The 24,579-nt window shown below is 38.0% G+C and overlaps 2 protein-coding genes across 2 annotated transcripts in view; both read right to left on the reverse strand.

The window, feature by feature from the left end:
• The window catches only part of LOC139717221 (PX domain-containing protein kinase-like protein), a 48,012-nt gene extending 36,931 nt beyond the window's left edge, over positions 1–11,081 (reverse strand). Inside the window, exons 1-2 of the mRNA XM_071628724.1 lie at positions 10,702–11,081; positions 6,521–6,571 (exon numbers count right to left, since the gene is read on the reverse strand). Of these exons, the coding sequence (XP_071484825.1) occupies positions 6,521–6,571; positions 10,702–10,803 (153 nt within the window). The 5' untranslated portion in view covers positions 10,804–11,081. The remainder of the gene's footprint in view (positions 1–6,520; positions 6,572–10,701) is intronic.
• A 9,524-nt stretch (positions 11,082–20,605) lies between these two features.
• The window catches only part of LOC139717149 (uncharacterized), a 52,391-nt gene continuing 48,417 nt past the window's right edge, over positions 20,606–24,579 (reverse strand). The window contains exons 19-22 of the mRNA XM_071628650.1: positions 23,708–23,777; positions 22,914–23,076; positions 22,246–22,377; positions 20,606–20,774 (exon numbers count right to left, since the gene is read on the reverse strand). Coding sequence (XP_071484751.1) covers positions 20,679–20,774; positions 22,246–22,377; positions 22,914–23,076; positions 23,708–23,777 — 461 coding nt within the window. The 3' untranslated portion in view covers positions 20,606–20,678. The remainder of the gene's footprint in view (positions 20,775–22,245; positions 22,378–22,913; positions 23,077–23,707; positions 23,778–24,579) is intronic.

Consider the following 24,579-nt stretch of genomic DNA (forward strand, 5'->3'; position numbering starts at 1 on the left):
CCCCCCCCATGGAAAAAAAAATGGGGCAAAGTTATCTCTCACTAAAATGATTCTAAAAGATTCTGTTGTACTGCCTGGGGTAATGTACAATAGAAGCATTAGATTACGCGACATCCCTGAAAGTACCCATTTTACTGGGGAATCCCCAATATGAAAACCACACTTTTATAGTGTGTTGCCAATTTAGGGATCAGCGTTTATACAGTATTGATTTGGAGGATTTGGACAATTCTAAAACCAAAGTAAACACAGATCTTATACTACAAAAATAAGGTTTAAATGAAAAAGAGACCCCTGTATTTTACTTTACAGAATACTAGCAAGGATTAATAAAACTAGGATAAAAAGATACTGCATCAAAACACTGTAAAATGTGAATTTAACTGATTGATCCACGCTATGGTACAGTGTTCATGACGCCTAGGAGAATTTGTACATGAAAGGTGGTGATGTACCAGGTAGATTAATTTGTGCATTGTCATAATCCCACTGTGCATATTTAATCAAACATTTAAAGATCAATTACTTTTCTTGCATTCAGTATTCCATGGTCCATATCAAGCATGATCACAGAAGTGGATATTCCCACGGTACCACTGCATGGTACAAATTTGTAAATCTCCAAGGTCTATGTGAGTTTTGTCATCATATGGAAGCGCTGTCATTCAGTATCTAAAATGTGGCACCAGTACCACACACTGAAACTAAGCCTGGTACACAGTATATGTGAATGAATATTTTTTTTCACCAACATAATGGGCTAGATTTGTATTTCTTTGATGACATTCTACGCTTCATTCAAACAGGATCATGACAAACTACTTATTGCATATGTCTGTCAGTTTATCTAGTCCCCATTTTTCTTTTCTTTTTTCCCCCCTTTTTTTTTCTTTTTCTTTTCTTTTCTTCTTTTTTTTTTTTTTTTTTTTTTTTGGGGGGGGGGGGGTCTTCTAGAGTACACCTAGTATGTAGTAGATGCTGCCAAGTCAGGAAAGACCCTCTACCCTAAAGCTTTAGGGTGCAAGTGCTATAATCCTTGTTAAGAAAATGTTTTTACTCCGAGTGTAAACAGTCAAAAGTATGCCTGCGTTATAGTTGAATTGCAGTCTTTCAATCTGCTTGTATTTATATTCGGTTTCAGTACCCTTTAAATCAGAGGTCTCTATTTAAAGGGACTGTATAGTTCTGGTTCAGATGGGGATTCTGAATTCAACTTTAACAAGATAATCAGCACTTCTTTTATAAAATATTACAGGGCATACAATTTTAAGAGGAATTCAAAGTTAACATGACAAAAATCCATTTTGAAATGACTGAGATATCAAGAAACGTGGTGTCCTAATAAAAGGTGGGTTCAATTTTTTATTATGACCACTTCATTTTACTTTTTTTTTTAATATCTCAGCAATTTCAAATTGGATCTTCATCAAATAAAGTTTAAATTCCTCTTAGAATTGTATGCTCTTTAATAATTCATATAAGTGGTTTCTAATCATCTCGTAAAATGTTGAAAACTGAATCCACATTTCTATGAAAACTATACCCATCCGTTTAATGCTGATTTTCATTGTGTATTTTGCCATCTCCCCCTTTCTGAAAATTGTTCAGTCAAGTACATGTATTGTTTCAAGTGTCTATAACTCAAAAGTAGCTGCAAAGTTGGGATGCTTTCTGCAGGACGATTGACTATTTGTGTACTGAGAGACCTTCCCAGCTAGCTACATGCATTCACATGCAATATGTATGAGGATGTACCATACGTAACGCATAATTTGTCTCATACGTAACATTATTTAATCACCTCATATAAAATATTTCTTTTAACTATTTTTTCTTCTTTCTATGGTATTTAACTTCTTTAAACAATAAATTAGAACTTCCAAAACGGGCCCTCAAATAACCTTAAAAATTTCAGAAAAAATCTAAAAAATGACCTCAATTTGTTACATATGGGACATGTCATGATAGGACACAAGCCAATTTGCATTAATCATTTGCATAATCCCTGAATGTTCATACCAAGTTAAACTATTTGATGAACTTCTTATGCCCACATATTAATCAAATATCATTTGCTTTCCTTTGAATAAATATGAATTTTTATAAATGTCCCATATGTAATGCTGTATTTCACATGTATGCAAATGAAGCCCTTGAAATTTGCATAAATTTACATATCATCATTTTTTCCTCCATGGAAATCAAAACTTCAACTCATAAGCTTCAAAATGATATCAAACATGTCAACATTGAGCAAAGATGAAATTTTGCCTTCTGAGGGGACCTTATCTTGGACTTACCCCTCTGCATGCCCACAGGAAATATAATTTCCTATATTCTCAGCATTTTAACTTTAATCACACACAGTATTACATTACAACAAATTTTTCTACATTGTGCTACAATTTTCTACAGTTTACTTATCATTCAAAGCTTGAGAAATCACCAGGGCTTGGCTAAGGCATACCGTCAGATGTAAAATACAAAAATCATACTCCAGATGCAGTCAATTATTACTGTTAAGCATGATATTTTAGCGGCATGAAATTTTCGCGAATTGGAGCTAATGGCCTTTTTCACAGCATGATATTTTCATGAAGTGCTTCTGGCATTCAATGCATGTAGTTTAGACAAGAGTCTTTGCGTGCATTTTAATATTGCGAATCTTGGCTCTCGCGAAATTAAAATGCACGCAAACATTTCTCGTTTTACAGTACCATGAGTTTTATTGGATTACAGGGCATGTTGTTGTGAGTTATTATCATTCCAGTTGGGTCTGCTGTAGCTTTTATTGCCAACTTAATAAGATGATATACTAAATGTTCATCAAATTTTCTCCCTACACCTGAAGGCAGTAATATACAAAATCGCATCAGCTCATTAAGTCACGGAGACTCCGTTTCTGTGGCTTGGTGCTGCATCTCTCCTGTATTTCCTGTTAGTATCAAATGGTGCAGAAGTGAACACTTCTCTTTCAGAGAGCCCTTTGTTGTTCATCACATAAAATTTGTTTTCATTGCAGAATATTCAAAAGCCTTGTAACTCCTGATTTTAAACCTGTTCTGTTGGCAACATTATAGAAGTTTAAAGTTCATTGTTTCTCTCTCAAATCGGCAATTTTTGTACATTTCCTTCCGATTCTATGCAGAATGATTGTAATAAATGGTAATATATTTTTCACTGATATTAGATTAATGAACATTGATGTATGTGCTACATGTATGCAGTGAAATTCAGAGTTGCCAATTCAATGATGTCAAGATGATTATAATTTCAGCAGTAAAGTTTCCCTCAGGACTTTTGGTCCTGGTCACTGTGATCAAAACTGGCTACCGCAGGGAGGATACTGTGGCATGCATTAATACTTCCTTGTTTGAAATGATAACATTCAGCTGGCTGTGTGAATGACAATAAATATCAACCTTGACAACTTACAATTTGGCAGTCTACAGTGTAAATCACATGACAACATGGTACAATGGCACTTTACATGTAGGGTGATCACAGATCATTTGTGAAGGCATTTGACAGGAAATTGCACAGAGAGGGACTCTTTATTTGTTCTGGTATCCAAGTTTTAATTAGCACTATCAGCCAGAGCTAGGAGATATCATGTGATCTCATGTACCGGTATTTTCATTATTGTGAGAGTCAAAAGGACCAAGGATTTAAGGGTATTATAACATCCTTTCCTCGCGCACATCTCAGGAACTGTCCACACGAGACCAACAGAAAGCATGATAAAACGTATATGATTACTTCTTAACTGAAATTGATCAATTGCTATTTGATAGAACTTATCCCTACCATGACAATACTGTTCAATAATGTGATACATAATTGACACTAAAAAAAAAATTAGGTGGGTACATAAAATAAGCACTTAGATCACTATTTCACATTCATGTCCTTTTATTACTATGGCCATATTTTTTTCAGTTGGACCACAGGTCTTAAAAGGAAATGATAAAAATATGGATAATTTACACATTATACACACAATGCACATCATGTGACAGACAGAAGGTAATAGAATCTGTAGCTCCTCTGAGCTGAGCCCCCAGATCAGGTGATGAGCTACAAATTTACTGAAGACAAGACCATGACCACCAACCTCCCCCCCCCCCTCAAAAAAGAAAAAAAAAATATGGTTGCCACAGCACGAGCTGAAGTTTTCATGTACAGATGCTTTTGCGAATTGCTACTTGTGTGTTTTTAATTTCCCAGTTGTGAGAGGTCTAGTAATTGTTACTTCACCCTTCACAAAATGAATGATAATGAGTGACAAGCAGTAATACTAGTAGGCCTACTAAATATGTTGGTGATTCCATGTGCGTAAACAAGTACATGTAGTGTGTCTTGTATTCAAAGCACTGTACTAGCATGTTGTTATGCCTCAGTTATCGCTACATTATGGACCACGCAATGTGATAGACCTACCATGGTGTACTATAGTTACTAGTTACGCGCAATCTCGTGCTGGCATGGCTCGATTTTTTTTGTTTTTTGAGTAGGTTTTATTTTTTTTGTGAATGACATTTTTCACACACTATTGTTTTCACATAGTGTTGATATTCACTTGTAATTTTTGCGGTTCAAAGGCAATTTGCGAAATTCACGAAAACAGAATCACTACAAAAATTTCAGCTTGTGCAGTATATCGGCTGATGGGTGAAACTAAAAAGACAAATTGATCTTTTCTTCAGACTAGAAAATACATATTTTTGAATTATTCTACTAACAGAATTTCAGTCTTAACTAATGTTTCTTTGATACTTCCTTGTCCCTTACACATTGAGTAGGACACATTCAGATCGTCTTTACCATGAATGAGGTGTAATCTGCCGACCTTTTCTCTCTTTTCCTGGTGCTATGCCAGACCATATATCACGTCCTGTAAATCTGGGAACTCAAATAGGAAATGATTCTCCAGACAGGCTGAGGTTAAACACCCAGGCACTAAGTCTGCGAGTAAGCTTCTCAAATCAAAGGATTCATCGAGGGGCTGGCAGATTTTGAATATATTCGTAGATGTGGGAAATGTGTATGAAAGACAGAGGATGGTGCCAACATACTAGGATTGCAATCATTATGTTAAACATGAATAAGACCTTCCTGCATTATGAATTTCAGCAAATTGAAGAAAAGCATTTCCAGAAATCACATCCCATACTGCATGTTAATGACTTGATGATCTTACTGTAATATGAAAAAAGAAACCATACCAAAACTTAACAGAAAGAAAGCCTGGTAATATGCAAACGCAGCCCACCTAATATTATTTTTCGGTGTCAATTAATGACAAGAACAAATGTGATGCACAGAAAGACCATGCACACATGATGATACACAATTTTACAAGTAGTCTGAGGTATGACAATATCACTGAGTAATAACAGAAAGTCATGCTCTTCTTTGCAACGTCTTATTCAAAATTTCCATCACACTTTGAAAATTTTATCCCCCACCCCCAAACATATTAGAAGGAAATTAATCTTCTTAAACATTGCCAAAACTCTTTAAAATGCAATACATGCATTTGCTTTAAATAATGCAACTCTTTTTTACTTGGGAAACATGATGTTTTCACTTAAGATTAACACAATTTCCATTCCTATATTCTATTTCTTTTTCTCATAAATTGTTCAGACAAAACTAAACAATGTTGTAACATGGCTGGTCATATGCATTGTCCTCATACTCAATTGCACGACAAAAGCCTTGACTATTACATTTTCATAATAAAGACCTATAAAAGCATTAATGTCATACTCAGGCACTGATGTCACATCCATGACTCACTAAGAATGACTCAATACACTCAGATAGTCTGTCTGTACCCCTAACTACTTGTATGCTGTATCCCTCCAAGCAAAATTCACCAAACAATTTTGCAATTATGCCAATATGTTTCTGGCTTTGGAACAGAGCGCCCCACTTATGTTCAAAAGGTTGCAAGTTCAGACACCTGCAAGCAATGCACAATCTATCTCTCTGCGTCGGGTGTAATACAAAATGAGAATCTTGACGGGGGCCCAGTTAGACGCAAAGTGAAAATCAGACACCGGTGCTGTTGATACACTAGTGGCTTAGAACATGGATCCCCCCTACCCCCATGCAGACTCGAATGACAGGAGGCAATGATGTGTTGAAGAGAGCACTTGATAAGAGCTTATAGTTAGTTTCCTATGACATTTCTAATCTTTAAGATTAACTTGAAGTTTAAACTTCGATGATAAGCTTGTAGTTTAGCATGTTTGTATTTCTTCCAGTTCTATGATTGTTTGGGACTCTTGCTTGAAAATTGAACCTTAAAGTGTAGGTGTCATGTGGATATGCATCAGTACCCACAGTTTAAAACTATAAGCTAATCATCAATGTTTAAAACTATAAGCTAATCATCCATGTTTAAAACTTGGGATTTAATAATCTTAAAGATTAGAAGTGTCATGTAAACCTAATGAATGAGTGCTGGAGGGAGCTGTTGATATTAAGAGATGATGTAAGCCACACAACTTACCTGCCAGCTGTGTTCTGGATTGGGACCCCTCTGAACTCTCATTACATAATCCTTTGGGAAAAAGAACAGGAAAGAAAATAAGATATTAGAACGAGATCATAAGCACTTTCTACACTTACAAATGTTTGCTTAGTCCCATACCAACGGTGGGGCTAAGGGGGGGGGGGGGGGGGCCTTAGCCTCATCGTTGGTACCGGACTTTCCTTTGCCCACTTTCTGTTTACACATGTTTTTACCAAAGTGGGCCAGCCCCACCGATAATCCCGTACTATCTGGCCCTGTAAAAAAGCAGGGTTAGCACCACAATTGCGGTGCTAATCCCTCAATTGCGGTGCCAAGCAAGCGAGTGTACGGGACTAAGAAAATTATATGAGTGTAAAAAGGTCAGTTTTCTCTTTAGCCCGGAACAAGAGCTTAGTACGGGATTTATTGGCGAGTGTAAAAAGCTGAAAAAATTGGTACGGGATTAACGATAGTCCTGGGTCAGAGAAAGTACGGGGTTAAGAAGCACAAGTGTAAAAAGGGCTTCAGGACATTTCAAGTAAGTACACACTACAGTACTGACATCCGAGCATCAAGTTTACACGTTTATGTATATATTGCATTGTACGTGATTGTGGGTCAATATGGGTTTTCAGTACATGCGTAGAATGTAATGTTTACCTGGTTTAAAATTTTCAATTTCATCATTTCAATGGAAAAGATAATTTCCAATCTTTCTGGTAATTGTAGTCTTTTAAAAGGGCTTGGAATTATGATAGAATCTTGTGCAGTCATGCATGTTACCTAGTCAAAGTATCCATTAGAAAACATTTCATGATCATATTCACAAATCTTTGCTGTACAGTACATACAGTACACAGGTCTGCCTTGAAGTGTTTCCTTTGTCATTGATGATAATCATTAGAAACTGAACAACAACAAAAATCTCCTCTTAAAATGGTGCCATGTCTCCAAGGGAATTTGAATGCTTTGCATGATGTCATGATACATCATAATTCATTGGTTGAGCAGCTTGAGGCCCTATCATACATGTATATTCAGTGGTATACATTTTTTATACTTTTTATTATTAACCATAATACAATCACATGACCAATGCAGTAATGATCAAAATTGTTATATTGTAAACTGTGATGTGACATTGGATCAGGTAATATACAGTAATTCCACAATTTGATTTGCTGCAAACAGGGCTAGAATAAAATGATGTGTTGTACAGTTCTGTAGACAAAAAAAAAAAAAATATTGCCTTGTCTATACTTTGCAATATATCACTTTACCATCCTAAGTTGGAGTTATGCTCCAGTCACTATCATGAACTTAGATAACAACTGTTGTATGGTAATCATGAAATCTCATTTCGTCTGTATGATTTTCTTTAGGTTACAATCTATACATACAGATGAAAACTGAACACCAATTTGACTTGCTTTGAATGCAAAATCATATCTCATAAGCAAGAGTATGTGGTATGAAAATTTCCTTGTACAGCTTAGTTTTCCAAGCTATCAATTTCGTATAATTATCAGACTTGGTCAAAAGCACAATATTTAATGTGGAACATCTTTCTCATCTTCGTAGGGATTTATATTCAAACCATTATCATCTAATACCTGTAATATGATTTATCCTGAATATTAATGCCATTACACTCTCTAGCAAGATCATTTTTTTCTTCTTTTTTCTTTTTTTTTCTGTCTTCTCGGTAAAATTCAGACAGAAATATTTCTGCAGCACTTGCAAAGCAAAACAAAATTGGCCTTGTAAACGTATAGCAAACCTTCCTCACATATGTAGTGAGTTCACCTGTACTTTGCAAAAAAAAAAAAAAAAATGCATTCAAACATACATCATGATTTCATTCTCTGGGACACCCTATGTAATTTTAATTCTGTGCAGCCTTGTTTGATTAACGAAGCATTTGTGATTCAATCAATAACTTATGTTGGATGACATTACATGTAGTGAGGGTATGGTGCATGCAGTGTCACATGGGGCACAGTGAGTTTCAACAGACACACACTGATTAACATGTTTGGAGCTCAGCAATATCATTTCAGATGACCCTGGAAGAGCTAACTTTGTGTATACATATCAAGGATGATTCAAGAATTTTAAGTGAACAATTACAGTTCAGCATCACTGAGATTGACTACAACGTACAGACAATGCACTAGGACAGATTTAAATTATCAAAAGCATCTTGCTCTGTCTGAGCAGGGCGCTACTAGCTCCATCGTCTGAGGAATAGGCAACATAAAAGTTGTAGTTGATGTAAAGTAGCAGGATCTTTTGTTCATACACCTGATATTGGTATGCCATGAGGTTCAGAGGTTCTGTCAGTTTCATAATACAGGCACTGATAATAAATTTCTAGAGGCCCTTGTTCTTTGCTGAATATCACTTACAAAATTTCCAGATTATTCCAAATTCAGTCACAGACTTATTTCTAGAACAAAGAAATATTCATTGATAACCCATTTTGCCGCAAGGTATACAGGTTGTCAGGTTAGTCATGTGGTCTGGATATAATCATAAAACGCAAAATTAAAAAACGACCACTCATCACTGCCTACATGTAAATGGTGAGTTCTTATCATGTTTGCAGGAATTACTGGTTAAGTACACTAATGTTCAAGTGAGAAATGTACAATTGCAATTGCTGTATTAGATCTATACCGGTACACAGTTTTACAGTGAGCTTTCTCTGTTGGTGGAATTCCATTCCACCTTATTTGAATGGCAAATTCCACTAAGCATTTCAAATCACTTTTAAAAACCACTCTTTTTGAAGGCTACTTTAATTCATATTTAAACTATTCATGCTGTGACAATCTACAAATTTATGTATTACTTGTTAGTCTTTTCATGTTCCTAGAGCATATTACACTGTATATGGATTGTAGTAATTCCACTGATGACACATCATTTGCTCATTGCAACAATCGCTCCGGTCCTATTTTCTTGGGGTTAGAGTTAAGGTTGTGATAGGGTTTTAGGTTTATTTTGATGTGAGGATTAGGATTAGGGTTAGGGTTATGTTTGTGGGCAGGCTTTATGTTTGGCTTAGCATGCAGACATTTCATGGGAGCAATTGCTGCAGTCCCCTGAGCAAATGTCATGGAACCAATTCTACTCCAGTCAGTACTGTGCTGTGCAAGAACTGTCATTATCATCCTTACATCAAATAAACAATTAAAGAAAAAAAAATACAAGATTTTGTACAAGTCTACATATTCTATGCAAGGTTCTTTGACATGAATTCAAACTCTAAGGACTTTCTCTGCTTACTGAACATTCGATACAAGCTTAATTCCAATAATCAGCAATGTTTTGGTTGCTTGGAAAAGTAAGGGTTGCCATGGAAATTTAATGAATTTTGAATCGGGAATTCAAGTCTCTTTTAAGAAGTCAATCTACTCTGCAGGGCTCGACGTAGGCTGTGGCCTGGTTGCCCGGTTGCTCCCGGGCCACCAGAAATACATGTCAGGCCACCACTTTTTGAGAAAAGATGTGTTTCGGTGGCCCAATTGGGCCATCAAATTTCCATGTCAGGCCACCACAAGAAAAAGTTACTGTTCAGCCTTGCTCCGTCTCTTTTTTGCGGTCATCATAATTACTTTTTTTCTCTCTCTCTCTCTCTCATGGCCGGCGGAACTGGGGGGGGGGGGGGGGGGCCAGGGGGGCTCAGGACCCCCCCCCCCCCCCACTTTTGTGCACCATACAAAGGAATACATAAGGTGTCATCACTTTGGGCCCCCCCCCCCCCCCACACTTTTTTAAACTCGGAAGTACATGTACAAAAGTGGCACTAAAAAGAAAATAGATAGCAATCTTGAAGTGTGAGTCTGGTAAGGTTATGTTTTTCCGCTGAAGACCTTTTGTGTTATTTTTTTTTTTTTGCTTGTCAGGTGAAGAAACCTGGAAGTGGAAGGAGAAAGATGAGCTGAGGACCTTTTTTTTTTTTTTTGCTTGTTAGCTCATGAAACCTGAAAGTGGCCCCCCCCCCTTTTGAAAACGCTTCGCCAGCCCTGTCTCTAAGGTGAAAAGTGACAATGTAGGTATCTTACATCAACAAATTAATTGCACACATTTTTAAAGAAAAGAATAGAACCTATGACAACTAACACAAATGACGATAACACGAGAGCCCCAAACCAGATGGAACGTATACTTACTATGTGGCTCTCTACATTCTGAGCTGCTTCGATGGTACATGTGAGGGGTATCGTATCATCCAGAGTTAGCTTAGATGTCTTCTTGTTTTCAAACACAGCCATGATGACGGCAGTTCACTGGCAACCATCTACACCAAGGACAAATGAGTGTTCTTCGATCATCTGTCGCACAGAGTGGCTCTAACGTGGGGTGGTTCACAAAGGTTCATTCACACACAACACCTGGCAAAGAATCGGCCTATTTCCCAGTCTTGTTTGTGTCATCTGACGAGCAGTGTAGGACATGAAGGTGAAACGCACGGAGGGTGTAGTTCTAAATATCAACTGTACAACTTGCTTCTTTTCAGTCGGTTGTACATTCGTATGATGCTCTTGAATCGGAGTGCTGTGATTGCTCTGTATATAAAGAGATACAAGTAGCTTATTGAATTTTAATAAATAGAAATATAAAATACAAATCTGAAAAATAGAACAATCCTCATGAATGATATTACTTCCCTGGGTGATTCTTTCTAATCATCCTACCAGTCATAGTTGCCAAGTTGTTTACACATTGCTTGACCTAACTTTGCTTGAAGCTAGACAGCTGACAAGTCAATCCACATTTTAGATAAATGGATACAAAGTAGTTTCCATATATCTTATTAATCTAGTGATTTAGCTTTGATCAACACTGAATTTTGTTAATCTTGTTTCCCAATGATATCATCTTCAACATTTTCACTTTTTTATTCACCTTCAAAACATGAGTTCTTTACCTCTATCACGGTTGATCGCTATAGTGCCCTAGTGATACATGTACAAGTATGTACATCTGGTATGCCTCTTGTATAAAAAGAAAAACATGTACATGCCTCGCCTCTTATTCAAGAACTTCCAGTAATCTACACTCATATACAGTCATGAAAATTACTTCTTGGAATCTTGCTGTTTGTCATGTTGATTTCAATCACAGCAAAACAGGAAAAATCCTGATTCACTTCATTCAGTCAACAGTAATACAAGTACAGTTGTAGATCTGATATGTCTTGAAATATGAGTTAATTGTGACTTGCTACAGTAATTAAATCGGCAAAGTCTCATTATTGTATTTGTAAAAATGTGAACAGTGGCCACTGATCAAATTCTTCTTCACGTGATTTCCACCATCTTTCAATTTTGAAATTACGAAAGTAAAGACAAGCGTTGGTTAATTTAAATTTGCCTCTCCCCTAGCCTGACCAGATGCCGTGCCAAGCAACTTGTGTACAGTGACAGGACTGTGTATCACATATAATTTAGTTACCTACCTCTCCCCAGACAGAAAAATCTGTCTGTCCGTAGAAGTCTTGTAATAATTTTTTTTTTTTTTTACTTTATCAGCTCTCCTATCTATAGCCAAGGAGGGGAATCCATGAAGCCAGACGCAGTCTCCATGGAACATATCCCCGTCGACCAGATAGCCTACAGACCTGACCGATCTTTCGGTCAACCTCTCCCCAAGATCCTCTAGAACATTACTGAAACGAGGCAACAGTGGGTAGGATGTAGTATGTACGTACCATGGTCATGGAAATGCATCTATTCCTAATCAGTAACCCGTCGAGGATGAGCTGATTTTGCTATAAAACAGTAACGCATTTCCCATAGACACCTGCCCGAGTATACTCGGGACTAGTCTTCAATGGGTTATTTTTAATCAACGTTGGTGAAGGTGATGGGACAAACTATCACTTCCGAGGCGATCTAGATGTAGCTATCTTTCCGAAGCGCAGCTGAGGAAAGATAGCGTACACATTCAGATCGCCGAGGAAGTGATAGTTTGTCTCATTGCTTGAAACTAAAAGTTGATTTTGCTTTATATTCCACATCTAGGGTCCTAGAAATTCCCATTTTATTCCACATCTGAAACCGTTTTAGCTGTCTTTAGGTATCCTTAGGGCTTAGGCTACGTGTGCGCGTAGATGACAAAACAATGAATTTGCTGCGCGCACCGCGCGGCACTGAAATGACAGTGCGCTGCACTGTGTACTAATACTATCAAGTGACCTAGGTCACATGATAGTCCACAGTGCAACGCACTTTTATTTCGTGCGTACTCATCTTGCGTTAGGACTGTGTGGACTGTGTGGAGATCAGCGAAACAAAAGGGACTATCAACATAGTCAGAGTGTAACGAAGTTTTCTTCTCAGGTGATGTGACGGGCAAAACTACGCTTCATCACGTGATCAGCTCTGGACCAATCCTATTGCAACATTCTCTTAGTATGTGGAATATAAACTTAATTAGACTAATAATAATATGCTACTAAAGAAAGGGTTTCCAGATAGATCTAATGTTAGATCTAACGTGTCAGACCTTTGTAAGTTTGTGCAATTGTGGCGACAGTCTTTTCCGGGATCGAGTCAATTTTAATAAATTTATGATTGCTTGTCATCAATAAATATCAGATTTAAAAGCTAAAAAACTAAATTTATGTCAAAACAAGTGTAGGTATCTAATGTTAAAATGATATGGTAACAGTCGTGAAGGAAATTGAGTGGAATCATCAGATCATGCGCAACAAAAATCGACTGAGCTCGACGTAGCCAGGTCTAGTTACCAGTTAAAATCATAGATCAAGATGCAGCGGAGTCTCGCAACGGGCTGGGAGTGCGAGTGTGAGGTCTGTCGGCTCGTGGTGGGAGGATCCCCGAAAGAGCTGCCACCTGATTCGTTGTAGGTTAGGGAGGCACCACCGAGCGAATCTTCTTCAATTACTGCCGCGGACACTCGACGCTGCAGGAACACAAATCCAGTGGAGTAATCATGCGAATCCTCATACGATACGCAGTAAGTCAAATGATTACAGATACTCTTGTAATTTGTGGATGAAAAACTTGCAGAAGATGCCAGTCCTTTTTCAAGATACGTGCTGCGCGACGTAGATCTACATGCAACGCAAGTTGTTTACCATCGCCACTGCACTCAGGTACTATACGGCAGCAGCGGCGCGGCGTCGTGTGCTATACTCTACCTGCCTGCATGCATGCCGTTCACGTTACCGGCGGCGGGTAGACGGTCACGCGCGCTGCGCTGGCGATGGCAGGTGCTATGTTCATTCAGAGGAAAATGTAGCAACCCCAGAGGTGCTGAACTTTCCATAGAGCCAAAACACCCAACGGGCTGCTACGGTAGCCGTAAAGTGCCGACAGGAAAGCGCATACAGCTCAGATATTTTTGCTTGCTTGTCAGCTGAAGAAACCCGTAAGTGGAATCAGAAAGTTGCGCTGAAGGCCTTTTCTTTTAATTGCTTGTTAGCTGATGAAACCCGGAAGTGCAACAAGAAATATAAACGCACCCCCTTGAAAAAAGCTGGTGATGCCCCTGCTCACACAATCACCACTGAAGCACAGGTGTGATCTTTTGTTTAAGTTCATTTGACTTGACCATCTATTTTGCGGATATGTGTACATACATGTATTTCTATCCTTCCTATAAAATTACTACATGTAACCAACATTCTTACCTGAAGTTATGGCTTGAAATGAAATCAGACCCTGTACTTTCATCACATGATTTTCCTTTCACTTTAATCCTTGCTCCAAAAGCAATTTGCTGCTACAAATTAGTGAGTAAAATTTGTCAGCTTAGAATGAGAAGGGCATTATGGTGCCTCAAACACTATGTCTGTAGTGGCAACTTAACATCCTTGTCATTCTCAGTCAACAAATTATGGTTAAATATGGGAAGTGACCTTTGACCCACAACTGTCTGGAATTTTGTCCCTGCATATCATAATCGGCACATCTACACACACGTCATACCTGAGCCTGCTACATTGTGTGATGCAAGTTCACCACTCATTCACTTGTGCATCATGCATATCAAATATAGAATGTCATCAGTGTGAATAAACCAAGTACAGCTTAATATTTGAAAATCGTGTGATGGCAAGATTTTTAAAGCACTGTGTACAAAATGGTATGATTGAGAGCACTGGATTTTACCATGTTCATAAAAAAAAGAAGGGGAAAAATGACACAAAAACCCCAAATAAACTTTTATCACTTGCAAAAAGTGAATGACTTTATCTCAGTTAATAATACACGGATTTCTTCATTTCAAGCAAATGTTTTTTCTGAAGTGTAAAGATGAAATTTTTCTGTTACCATGTAATCTGTGCTCTTAACTATCTTCATGCAGAGTTGTGCAGAAAAGATGTCACAAAGATCATAAGCATAAGGATCTCTATGACCCGAGTAGCAGATATCATATATCTTAAAAGAAAAATGTATGTTATGAATCTGTATCAGTATTACAGTGCCAAAATATATGATTGTCAAATTGTCACTATCATTACTGCTGTCATCAACCTTCAATCACAATCATCGTCATCATCGGCGTCATCAACATCAGCCTCATCAACCACAAAAGATAACATCAGCACTCAAGATATTTTGTAGAAAATATTTAATGGTTATTGATAACGAATGAAACATTTTTCTTCCGCACTGCACTAGAAACAAATTGTGGTCTCTGTGTACACGAGTTCTTCTCCTTTTTATACCGAATCAACATTGGAAGACTAAACGAGTTATGAACTACTGAAAACGGATGAGAGTGAGAGTCGAGTGCTAGTGGGAGCTTGTTGGGATATATACCAACCATATCACGAGATAAATACCTCTGAATACCAATAGATTCCTGCTTAATCTTAGCTTCATAACAAGTTCTGATGGTTACATCTAGTACATTTAAAGAGAAGTATACTTATGTCTTTTTCTTCCCAAACAGCTTCAATAAATTCATGACAACTGAAAAAAAAGAGCCACTGAAGTTATGATTAGCAAATTAATTTGAAAAAAAAAATGCCTCTTTCTGATGGTAAATCTATAAAAATAATAAATGAAGATACATGTGCCATTTTTTTAAATCTACATGACTGAGGTACAACTTGTTTTGCATTTTAAGTGATTTTCCACAGTGAGCTTTTACCCTGAAGAAAACCATTTTTCAGGTGAATTTGGCAACAAACCCTGTAATGTCATGAATCACTGTATCTATCATGAGACATGCCCAGTGTATGTCTATGTATATATCCCCGTAGGTCCGTTAGTACTTAAGACTTCTGAATAGTTTTGTCAGCTTTCTAATATATGAAAAACTTAAAAAAACACAATACAAAATTCTTACTGCATGAGGCTTTCTATTCTTTTGGTAATCATCAGAAGTAAAGCTGCATGCTATCGAATTTCAACTGGCCCAAAGAAAACTTAGAGGTAAAGATACTGCAATTTCTTGATACGCATTGCTACAGTAATACTCTTTGTTTCTTTTACATATGCTGCATGTTCAGCAAATTGAAACAAAATATGAAAATTGTTCAATACATACACCTGCTTGTTGATATACCCCAGGGATTTTGGATCTTATATATTCATTCTTAAATTTTCTATGTTATAAACAAACAAAATAAAACTAATCAAAACAAAACCACTAGCCATTTGAAAAATTCTCATGATGTTGATACCGCAGTATGTGTTTGAAAACTTGGTAAACTTTGATAAGAAACAACTGGTAGAATTCCTGGCATGACATTCTTCTATTAATTTTTGATTGATCAGTCGATGTTTTGCTTGCTTGCTGAGTTTTTTACATATCATAACAAAACACACTTAAACGGCATAAACAATAAATACAAACACAGCTTTCCTATTAAAAACAATAGCTTTTTTGACAAAAAGATCAGCATATGAAACAAAAACAAAATAAGATTCAGTGCAATATGCAGAGATATTTGTACATCATACTGACATGAAAACATGATCCTACGTGGCTATTTGGATGAGCATCAGCCATCTATTGTATGCATTGTGGATGGCACAAACAATATAAAATGATATTCCTACTCATATTACAAGGTGGAATTTCAATATCTCTACCTAGATTTGTTAGAAATGTACATGAACACCATTTGCATAATGTATTTCCTTGCCTAACTACGAAACACAAAGTTTTCCTTCATCATGAATTAAGCGAGGGTGACGAAAAGAACTGAATTGCATACCAGGTATAGAGGTCCTCATTGATGTTATCATAGATGATTAACAGATGACACAAACATAATCTGTCCATTGTTTTCCTCATGTAGCTCAACCTTAACCTAACTCTACTGACTCCTCCAGCACAATCCAGTTACCATGGAAACACAAAAACAGAATTCACAGTAGTAGTAGTATTTTTTTTTTTTATGTTACTGGAATCATCTCTCTCTCTCTTTCTCTCATTCTCTTTAATTTGTCATACTGCATACACACGAAGAGAATTTCCAGGTCAAGGATTACAAATGAAATATTTACCTTCATACCTGATCTACAACATCTTGCATACTATCATCCATCGTCTTATTCACCTACCTCATATGTTCAGATCTGCTATTATTTCGCTATATCATATTTAAAATAGTTGAGATGACACAGACATATTCAAAATATATATTAATTTGGATAACATTGCAAATATCAGTACTTTAGGTTTCTTGAAACTCTGAACAAATATACAATTATCTGTAATATCTTGTTGAGATATTACTCAACACCAGATGTTAAAACAAGACTAGAAACCACCTTTGATTCCATGAAAAGTATATTTACCGTCTCGTTATGCACATAGTTTGCACCAAATAAATTTCAAGAACAATATGCTCCAAAACTACACAAAGACCTGGATTATTTACAGACTCGTTAAGAGCGGTCTGATTGGTCAACACCATTGCATCTGCAAGGTGTCAAAATAGTTTTAAATACAGGTAGATCTGACATCTGCAGGCTGCAATAATCTTAGGATGCAAATCACATGGCGGGCGGGATATCTTGAGGTTTAATACATCCTCACCAAGCTGGAAAAGTTAATGTCAGCTCGACAAAAAAAGACGACATGAACTCTCTGAGACACAGTAAGTTGCCTGTTTGTGGGCCACATTATGATATCAGTTTTCACAAAGACTTCATAAAAATAATTTGATCTTGAGTAATGATGGGATCTGAAACGCTTTCCCCTCTCAACAGTTTGTTGGTCCTATCCTTCAGTTGGCAATTCTTAAATGGCATTCTTACATTTATCCAAACTGCAAACCTCACTCTCAATCATCACAGATATGACATTGTCATCTCTGAATGATTTCATAAAGCAAGCGGTAAACTCCACTTGCCAAACAACTTATTTCTAAACACTGCTAAGAAATCTCCTTGCAGCTCAAGAATCTCCCTGACACTTGTTTCATTCATTCTTCAGTTTGCTTTACGGGTACAGTAACTGCCTTTATTCTCTTCAAACTAGCATGGCCTTCATCCCAAAAGACTAAAAAGCAGCACTTTTTGATGCTGACATATGGCTCCTATACTGTATGGTCTGATCTGGCCCCCTTCGCTGGGAAACTGCATAATTGATAGGTGTAGTATATGACTGGAGAAGTATATAAAATATATGTTGTATTGCTACAGTCAAACCTCACAAGACTCGGCACCTGCAACACGTGTATTTCATGTACATGTCTTCTATTCAGTGCAAGGTGTCGGACACACACAACAATCATATGAGTTTGAGATAGTGAGAACATCTGCTCTGGAATGGATTGAAGATTCTTGACTTATCAACATAAATGAAGATCACAAGATATACAATCCCATTTTCTTTCTTCACTCTTTCTTAACTTTTTGAGGGAGTTACTGGCGACATACTGACACTTCTGCAATCCTATGAAAAAAAAAAAGAAAAACTGAAAATCATATCATATCACTCTGTATCATGAGTGATAATGCCAAGTAATTATAGTACAGCTAGCAATAAAAATCAAATACTTCTGAATCCATTTTACGGTCGAATTCTTGTTGTAATGGTAACCCTATATCTAAGCTGTGGTTTCAGCCATTGGACATGGGAGCATGCCACCTGTGTGTGTCCTATATCATTATATATATATATATATATATATATAGACACGAGGCCCATCAGAGCAGGAAGCAAATATTCTCGAGGGTTGGTGGGGGGGGGGGGGGGTGACAATGCAAGCCTGTGAAGGAGTTAAAGTGTAAACTGCATTGATACATATTGTTGACTGTCTGACTGGGTTCAACTTTGAGAACCACATTTGAACAATGATTATGCATACAAAGTCCTGGATGCAGGCAGATATGCAAGTACCAGGGTAGCTGGAATCGGGAGAAGGGGGTGGGGGAGGAGAGGGAGAGAATGACGGAAGGGGAATCCCAAATCAGATCACAATTCAAGAAAATCCTTTTTCATTTCAAGTAAAAAATCAGGGAGACTAAATTACACTTTGATTCAATAAATGTTGATCATCAGCTGCACTTTATAAGATTCCTATTAGAAATCACTAAAGAGCTAAAGCAACGAATACAGGTGATACCAGTATACAATTGTTGTCTTGAAATGTTTAATTTTCAGTTTCCTTACATCCTGCCTTAGGCCTTTTTTTTTTCATGAAACAAAAATAATCACACACACACAACTGCACCATGCAAACTTATATTTAACATACATTCATCAGTCCATACTGGATGAGTTTTACCTGATTTGTAGCTTGTTGGCCAACATGGTAGATGCAGCAAATCAAAACACACAAATACAACGGCACAAGAAGCATTGACCTAATTCAAAATATCTACGGATGATAACAAGCATCAAAAGACAAAAGAAAACACAGCTCTGACTTTCACAACAAGGAAGTAAAGCTTACCATACATCACAGTAAACTGAGTGGGTACACCTAACAGTGCTCATCACCCAAAACATGGTTTCTACTTTTCAAAGTTCGGGGCTGCAACAAACAATAGCTGTCTGCTACAGTTCTCTACACAGCCAGATTCACAACAAATATATCTCTCCATTGTCACATTGACTGAAGCACATGTCTCTCAAATTGTTCACATGCTTCTCACCACAGCTTTGACGTAGAATCCACCCTTCCGGTTGGGGGGTTAAATGTGACAGAGGAGTCGCGTGGGGGAGGGGAGGGGGGAAGGATACCACTGCCAAAGCCCCCTACGGGAATGACATGGTTTTATGGACTGAACACTTAAAGTACGGCTACAAAGGATGCCATGGACGAACTGGTAATGGCAAAAAAAGTTAAAGTTTGATGTAGTACTGAACACACAGCAAGAAGAAAGCGAAGAGGATATCACTTTCTATTCAGCTGGATAAAGTTTTGCCACCTATGACTTCCACCCGTATTAATCACAGTACACGGGGGCTGAGGCCGCGGGGTAGGGGGTGGGAGGGTTGTTGGAAGGGGTTAACTGCCACTCTTCCACTAACAACCAAAGGGGATCACCTCGGATTGAATTTCCCAGATGCAATGGTCAAATGCTTCCATTCTGTCTGTTCCAAGATAAGTGACATTAACAAAAAAACTTGAAATGTCATACATATGCTCACACATTAGGGCCAACACTTCAACATATTGGAGAACACACACAAAACCACGATCAAGTATTTGCAGAATTTGCACATTGCGTAATCTCATGGGACAAAGAAGGGTGAAGGTGACTCAAGATAACGTATGAATGCACTGCCACATAACAATGCGATATAGTATTTTACCCATTACAGCGTACAGTAATACCTGCCCTATATACCACCTGTATAAAAACATATCTGATTTCTCAAGTGGCCACTATTAAATAGACCAATCTTGCCACCCTCTGGTGATGCATGAATCTACACAAAGAGACGTCACGACCAAAAGGGTCTGCATTCACATTCAATCATAAAAGATTTCTGTACATCGTATTTACTATTTCATCTGACACGCATGGATATTCACAAGTGACCATTTCACACAGCATCAGGCACCCCTCTTCACAATGAGAATAAAATTCTCATCCTTGTCCTCGGTCAATTGAGGAGGAGAGACGATAAGGGGATGATGGCGATGTGTGATAACGTGTCTCTGTCGCACTTTCTTGCCTCACTGCCGATGTTTCAGACGAGGTCATACTTCCATCCACATGGCGAGGATACTCTGGGAGACAGCTGCTATGATGGCTATGATGATGACGGAGACGGGCAACCACCTCATCTGAGCCATCTGGTGGGGAGTACGGAGACAGAATCAAGGATGTTAATACATTGCAATGATGACCATGCATCATCCAAACAGCATGGCTCCAGATTAACTGGATCCAGGAGATCACATACTGTATACGCTATATATTTCGCGGGGGTTTTATTTTCGCGAATTTTGCGAGTCGGGAGCTATTCGCGAAATTAACAACACGCGAAAATTTTACCTTCCAAAATGAATCCCTTGCCTTGATGATACGAACATTTCAGTACTAGTATACCGTGTCACGGCTTACCGAACAGACCATACTGGCTAAGCTTGTTTACGCACGTCCACGTCTACTTACGAATACTGTAGAGAGCCAATCCATTATCGCAAGGGGACCACTCGTCAGAAATCTAGCGCGATGGACTTAACCACTTCAAAAATGTTGAATTCTAACTTACTAGTTTGCAGAGTTTGGCAAGTCTTTTTCATGCAGTGTATAACTAGTATCATTCTTATTTGCTAGTAAGTTGAAAATTCACACTTTCTTTGCCACTTCATATTTTCTCTGGTCCCCCAATCGCAAATTTAACCACTCGCGAAAATGTGTGACAGCGGCAATTCGCGAAAATTTATGTACGCGAAAATTATAGCGTACACAGTACACAGATAACTCATCAAGACAAGATTCAGTGACCTTGCACCTGACAGTTTTCATTGAAAGACACTTCCATGTACCTTTGTGGGTAGAATACTACTATTGTAAAACGAGGAATGTTCGCGTGCATTCTAATTTTGCGAATGTCGCGAGAGCCAAGATATGCAAAATTAAAATGAACATGAAAGTTCTTGTCAACACTATACGCATTGAATGTGAGAGGAAACTTACAAAAATTTCATGCCGCGAAAAAGACCGTTGGCTCCAATTCGCAAAAATTTCATGCCGTGAAAATACTGTGTTTTACAGTATGTGTCAGACGAAAAAGATTGAGAACAGATCATCAAATTTTAGCCTAAAACATAACTATCTTGCTGCTGCCATAGTATGTAGCACTGCTTTCTGCAACAAGTGAATTTGTGAGAACCAAACAACTACCATTGTGCTGTCACGACAGTCTTGTAAATATTTTCTGACATGGTATCCCATACTCCCCACACTAACATTAATTCAAACCAGTTTTTACATAGAACATGACTTGTATACCACCATGCCTTGTAATTTAGCTAACCATCAACCAGGCTTGATAGCAGAGGTCTGAATCTAGAGGAAAATCTACACAATAGGTTAAGACCATAGTTGAAATCTAGACAAACTCTGCAACAATCAAAACTAGAACAATTACCAGCTGGGTAGGTTTAATTCACAACCAAAAAGGCTAAATTTGCAACATGGAAATTTACTTGATGAGAGTTCTGAGATTCTAATGATTTCCTGCTCTGATTCTTCTCCAATCTTGATCGGAGTAAGCCGTAGTACCGGTGGATACTGGTACAAAACAGGGCAACTTACTGCATTATTTGCCTTTGCCTTGGTCAGTTCCATGGTAACATTTTCCAGACGTTGCCTCAGGCCGTCCACTTCCGAGCGGTCATCCTGTGGTCCGGCCCGTAGCCTCTCTAATGCTTCCTCTGCTTTGGTCAGCTGTGGTCAGTAAATAGACATCAAACTAAATCAGTCACACTAATGCATATAGTATGAAAATAGCCATCCAAAAAAATCTAAGGGTATGTTATGATTCTTCCAGCTGATGGTTGGACACTTATTCATACCCAGTCCCTGATTGTGACTGGCCACAATGTTGGTGGCCATGAGGTCAACACCATGATTAGAAAGAGACATTGGAATGCACTTTTCCCAAGAATGAGCATAACTTGTATGTTTCCATGCAATGTCTTTTGTTAATCATGTAAGTATTTAAGCAGCTATTGGCAGATAATAACAGAATCTTGGTTTGGAAGTTGTTGTTTTTTTGAAAGATGTATGCAAGTAATCTATTTAAAAAAAAAAAGAAATAGAAAAAAATTATTATAAAATACATGGCACATATTTAGATATTCTCTTAGCCCCATAATTGATGATCAGGATGTTATAAATCAACACGAATCAACGTGGGTTTGCATTGCATAGGTCCTTGAATGTCCGAGACCAGAGAGGGGCAGTGAAGGTCAGTCACATACCTGTCTCTGGAGGTCATCTCTCTCCGTCCTAAGGTCATCCACCTGTCTGTTCGTCTCCCTCTTCCTGGAGTCTGCCAATCTCCTTCTCTCAAACTCCGCCTCTTTGACGAGGAGCTCCAGTCTCTCCACCTCCCGGCTCATCTGACTTCTCTCCTGCTGGGAGCTGACAGGGGAGACGTGGAGAATGGTTCGTAATCAAATCATCAAATTCAAATTGAATCTTCATTCAGCACAAGCAGTAAAAGATTCAATGAGAGTACACTGATCGGTGCTAACAGCCAAAGTAATTTGCAGGTTTGAGAAACACACAAACATGCAAACAAACGTTTAAATATCTTGAGCAGAAAAGTTCAAGACAGTGATGATGGAGACCATCTTTTCAAATTATACAGATATCATAGACGTGAAAGTAGATGTTCAAAAGAGTTATTGTAAGAATACACAGATATCACAATGATTTCACACTTACTTTGAATGTAGAAAAGTACAAATAAGGGCAAGAAATAAGATATCTCATCAAAATATTTCAACTACATGCTGGCTTCTCTCTCACACCCACTCCATTTGGTAACTGCACTCTGAGGAAAGATATAAACTTGCGAGGTGCTTAAACTGTATTTTTTCATTACTTATGGCAGGCTTTTTCCACAGGACATTACCTTTCAAGGGACTGTGCATACAAGAATAGGGTCACAGGGCCATAACAAAGACTACTACACTGAAATGATGTCTTTCTCTTTACAAGTCCGACAAAGGAAGAGGTACAACATGAGACAGACTTGTCTCTTTCTCACCTTTTGAGATCTGTCTCCAAGGCTGCCATCTTGGTTTTCAGATCCTCACCTTCGGACATCTTCTTCTCATCTACACGGAGAAATGCAGGCATGTACGAAAGATGTCACACACTGGTCAATTGCCTGATCAGGATGCAATCTCCATGAGATGAAGGCCAGAGCAAAACCTTGTTTGACATGTTCATGTCAGTGTGAAAGCTTTCTTGAGATTTGCAAACGAGTCCTTCAGTGATAGTTTATTACAGAGATACCACAAGTCTACCAACGTCGGAATCTAGCCACTGCTTAATCCTATATGTGCTCAAGCTCATAATCATAACTTGCCAAGGTCCTTTGGTGGCGCTTAAAATTTCCCCTCACCTTGGATGCAATGAGTTTAACAAACCCACTCTGGCCTTGTGACACGACGGTCCTACTAAAACAATCAAACATCTTTAATGATATTATACAAATAATGAATGTTTATGAGTGCGATGGACAGAATATTTCATCTTTCACCAAATGAAATATTCTGTCCATTGCACGAATGAAAAACATTTATTATTTGTTTTATATAACACCTAAAATAGATTCTTGTCATTTGATGTTTTATGAATTTAGAAACAAGAGAGAATGTGTGGGATCTGAGATCGAGGAGCCGCTCACTGAGCGCTTTACGCTAGCACGCTGTCGCCTACACACACTGCAAATGCAAGCGTTTTACATGGGTAGTGTGCTGGGCTCTTGGCGTGTGTGCAATGGAGCAAATCATATGGATCCAAGACTGCACAGCAAATGGAGCCTCAATTGCACGAATGATGACGTAAAAGTAAAATGGGATGAATGATCAATAGCAAACAACCAATCAAATGACTAGGATCTATCTCGGTGTT

Source organism: Diadema antillarum, unplaced genomic scaffold (assembly GCF_040938485.1).
Source record: "Diadema antillarum isolate AM-2024a unplaced genomic scaffold, OU_Dant_1.0 scf00000072, whole genome shotgun sequence".
In the NCBI taxonomy this organism is placed as follows: Eukaryota; Metazoa; Echinodermata; class Echinoidea; order Diadematoida; family Diadematidae; genus Diadema; species Diadema antillarum.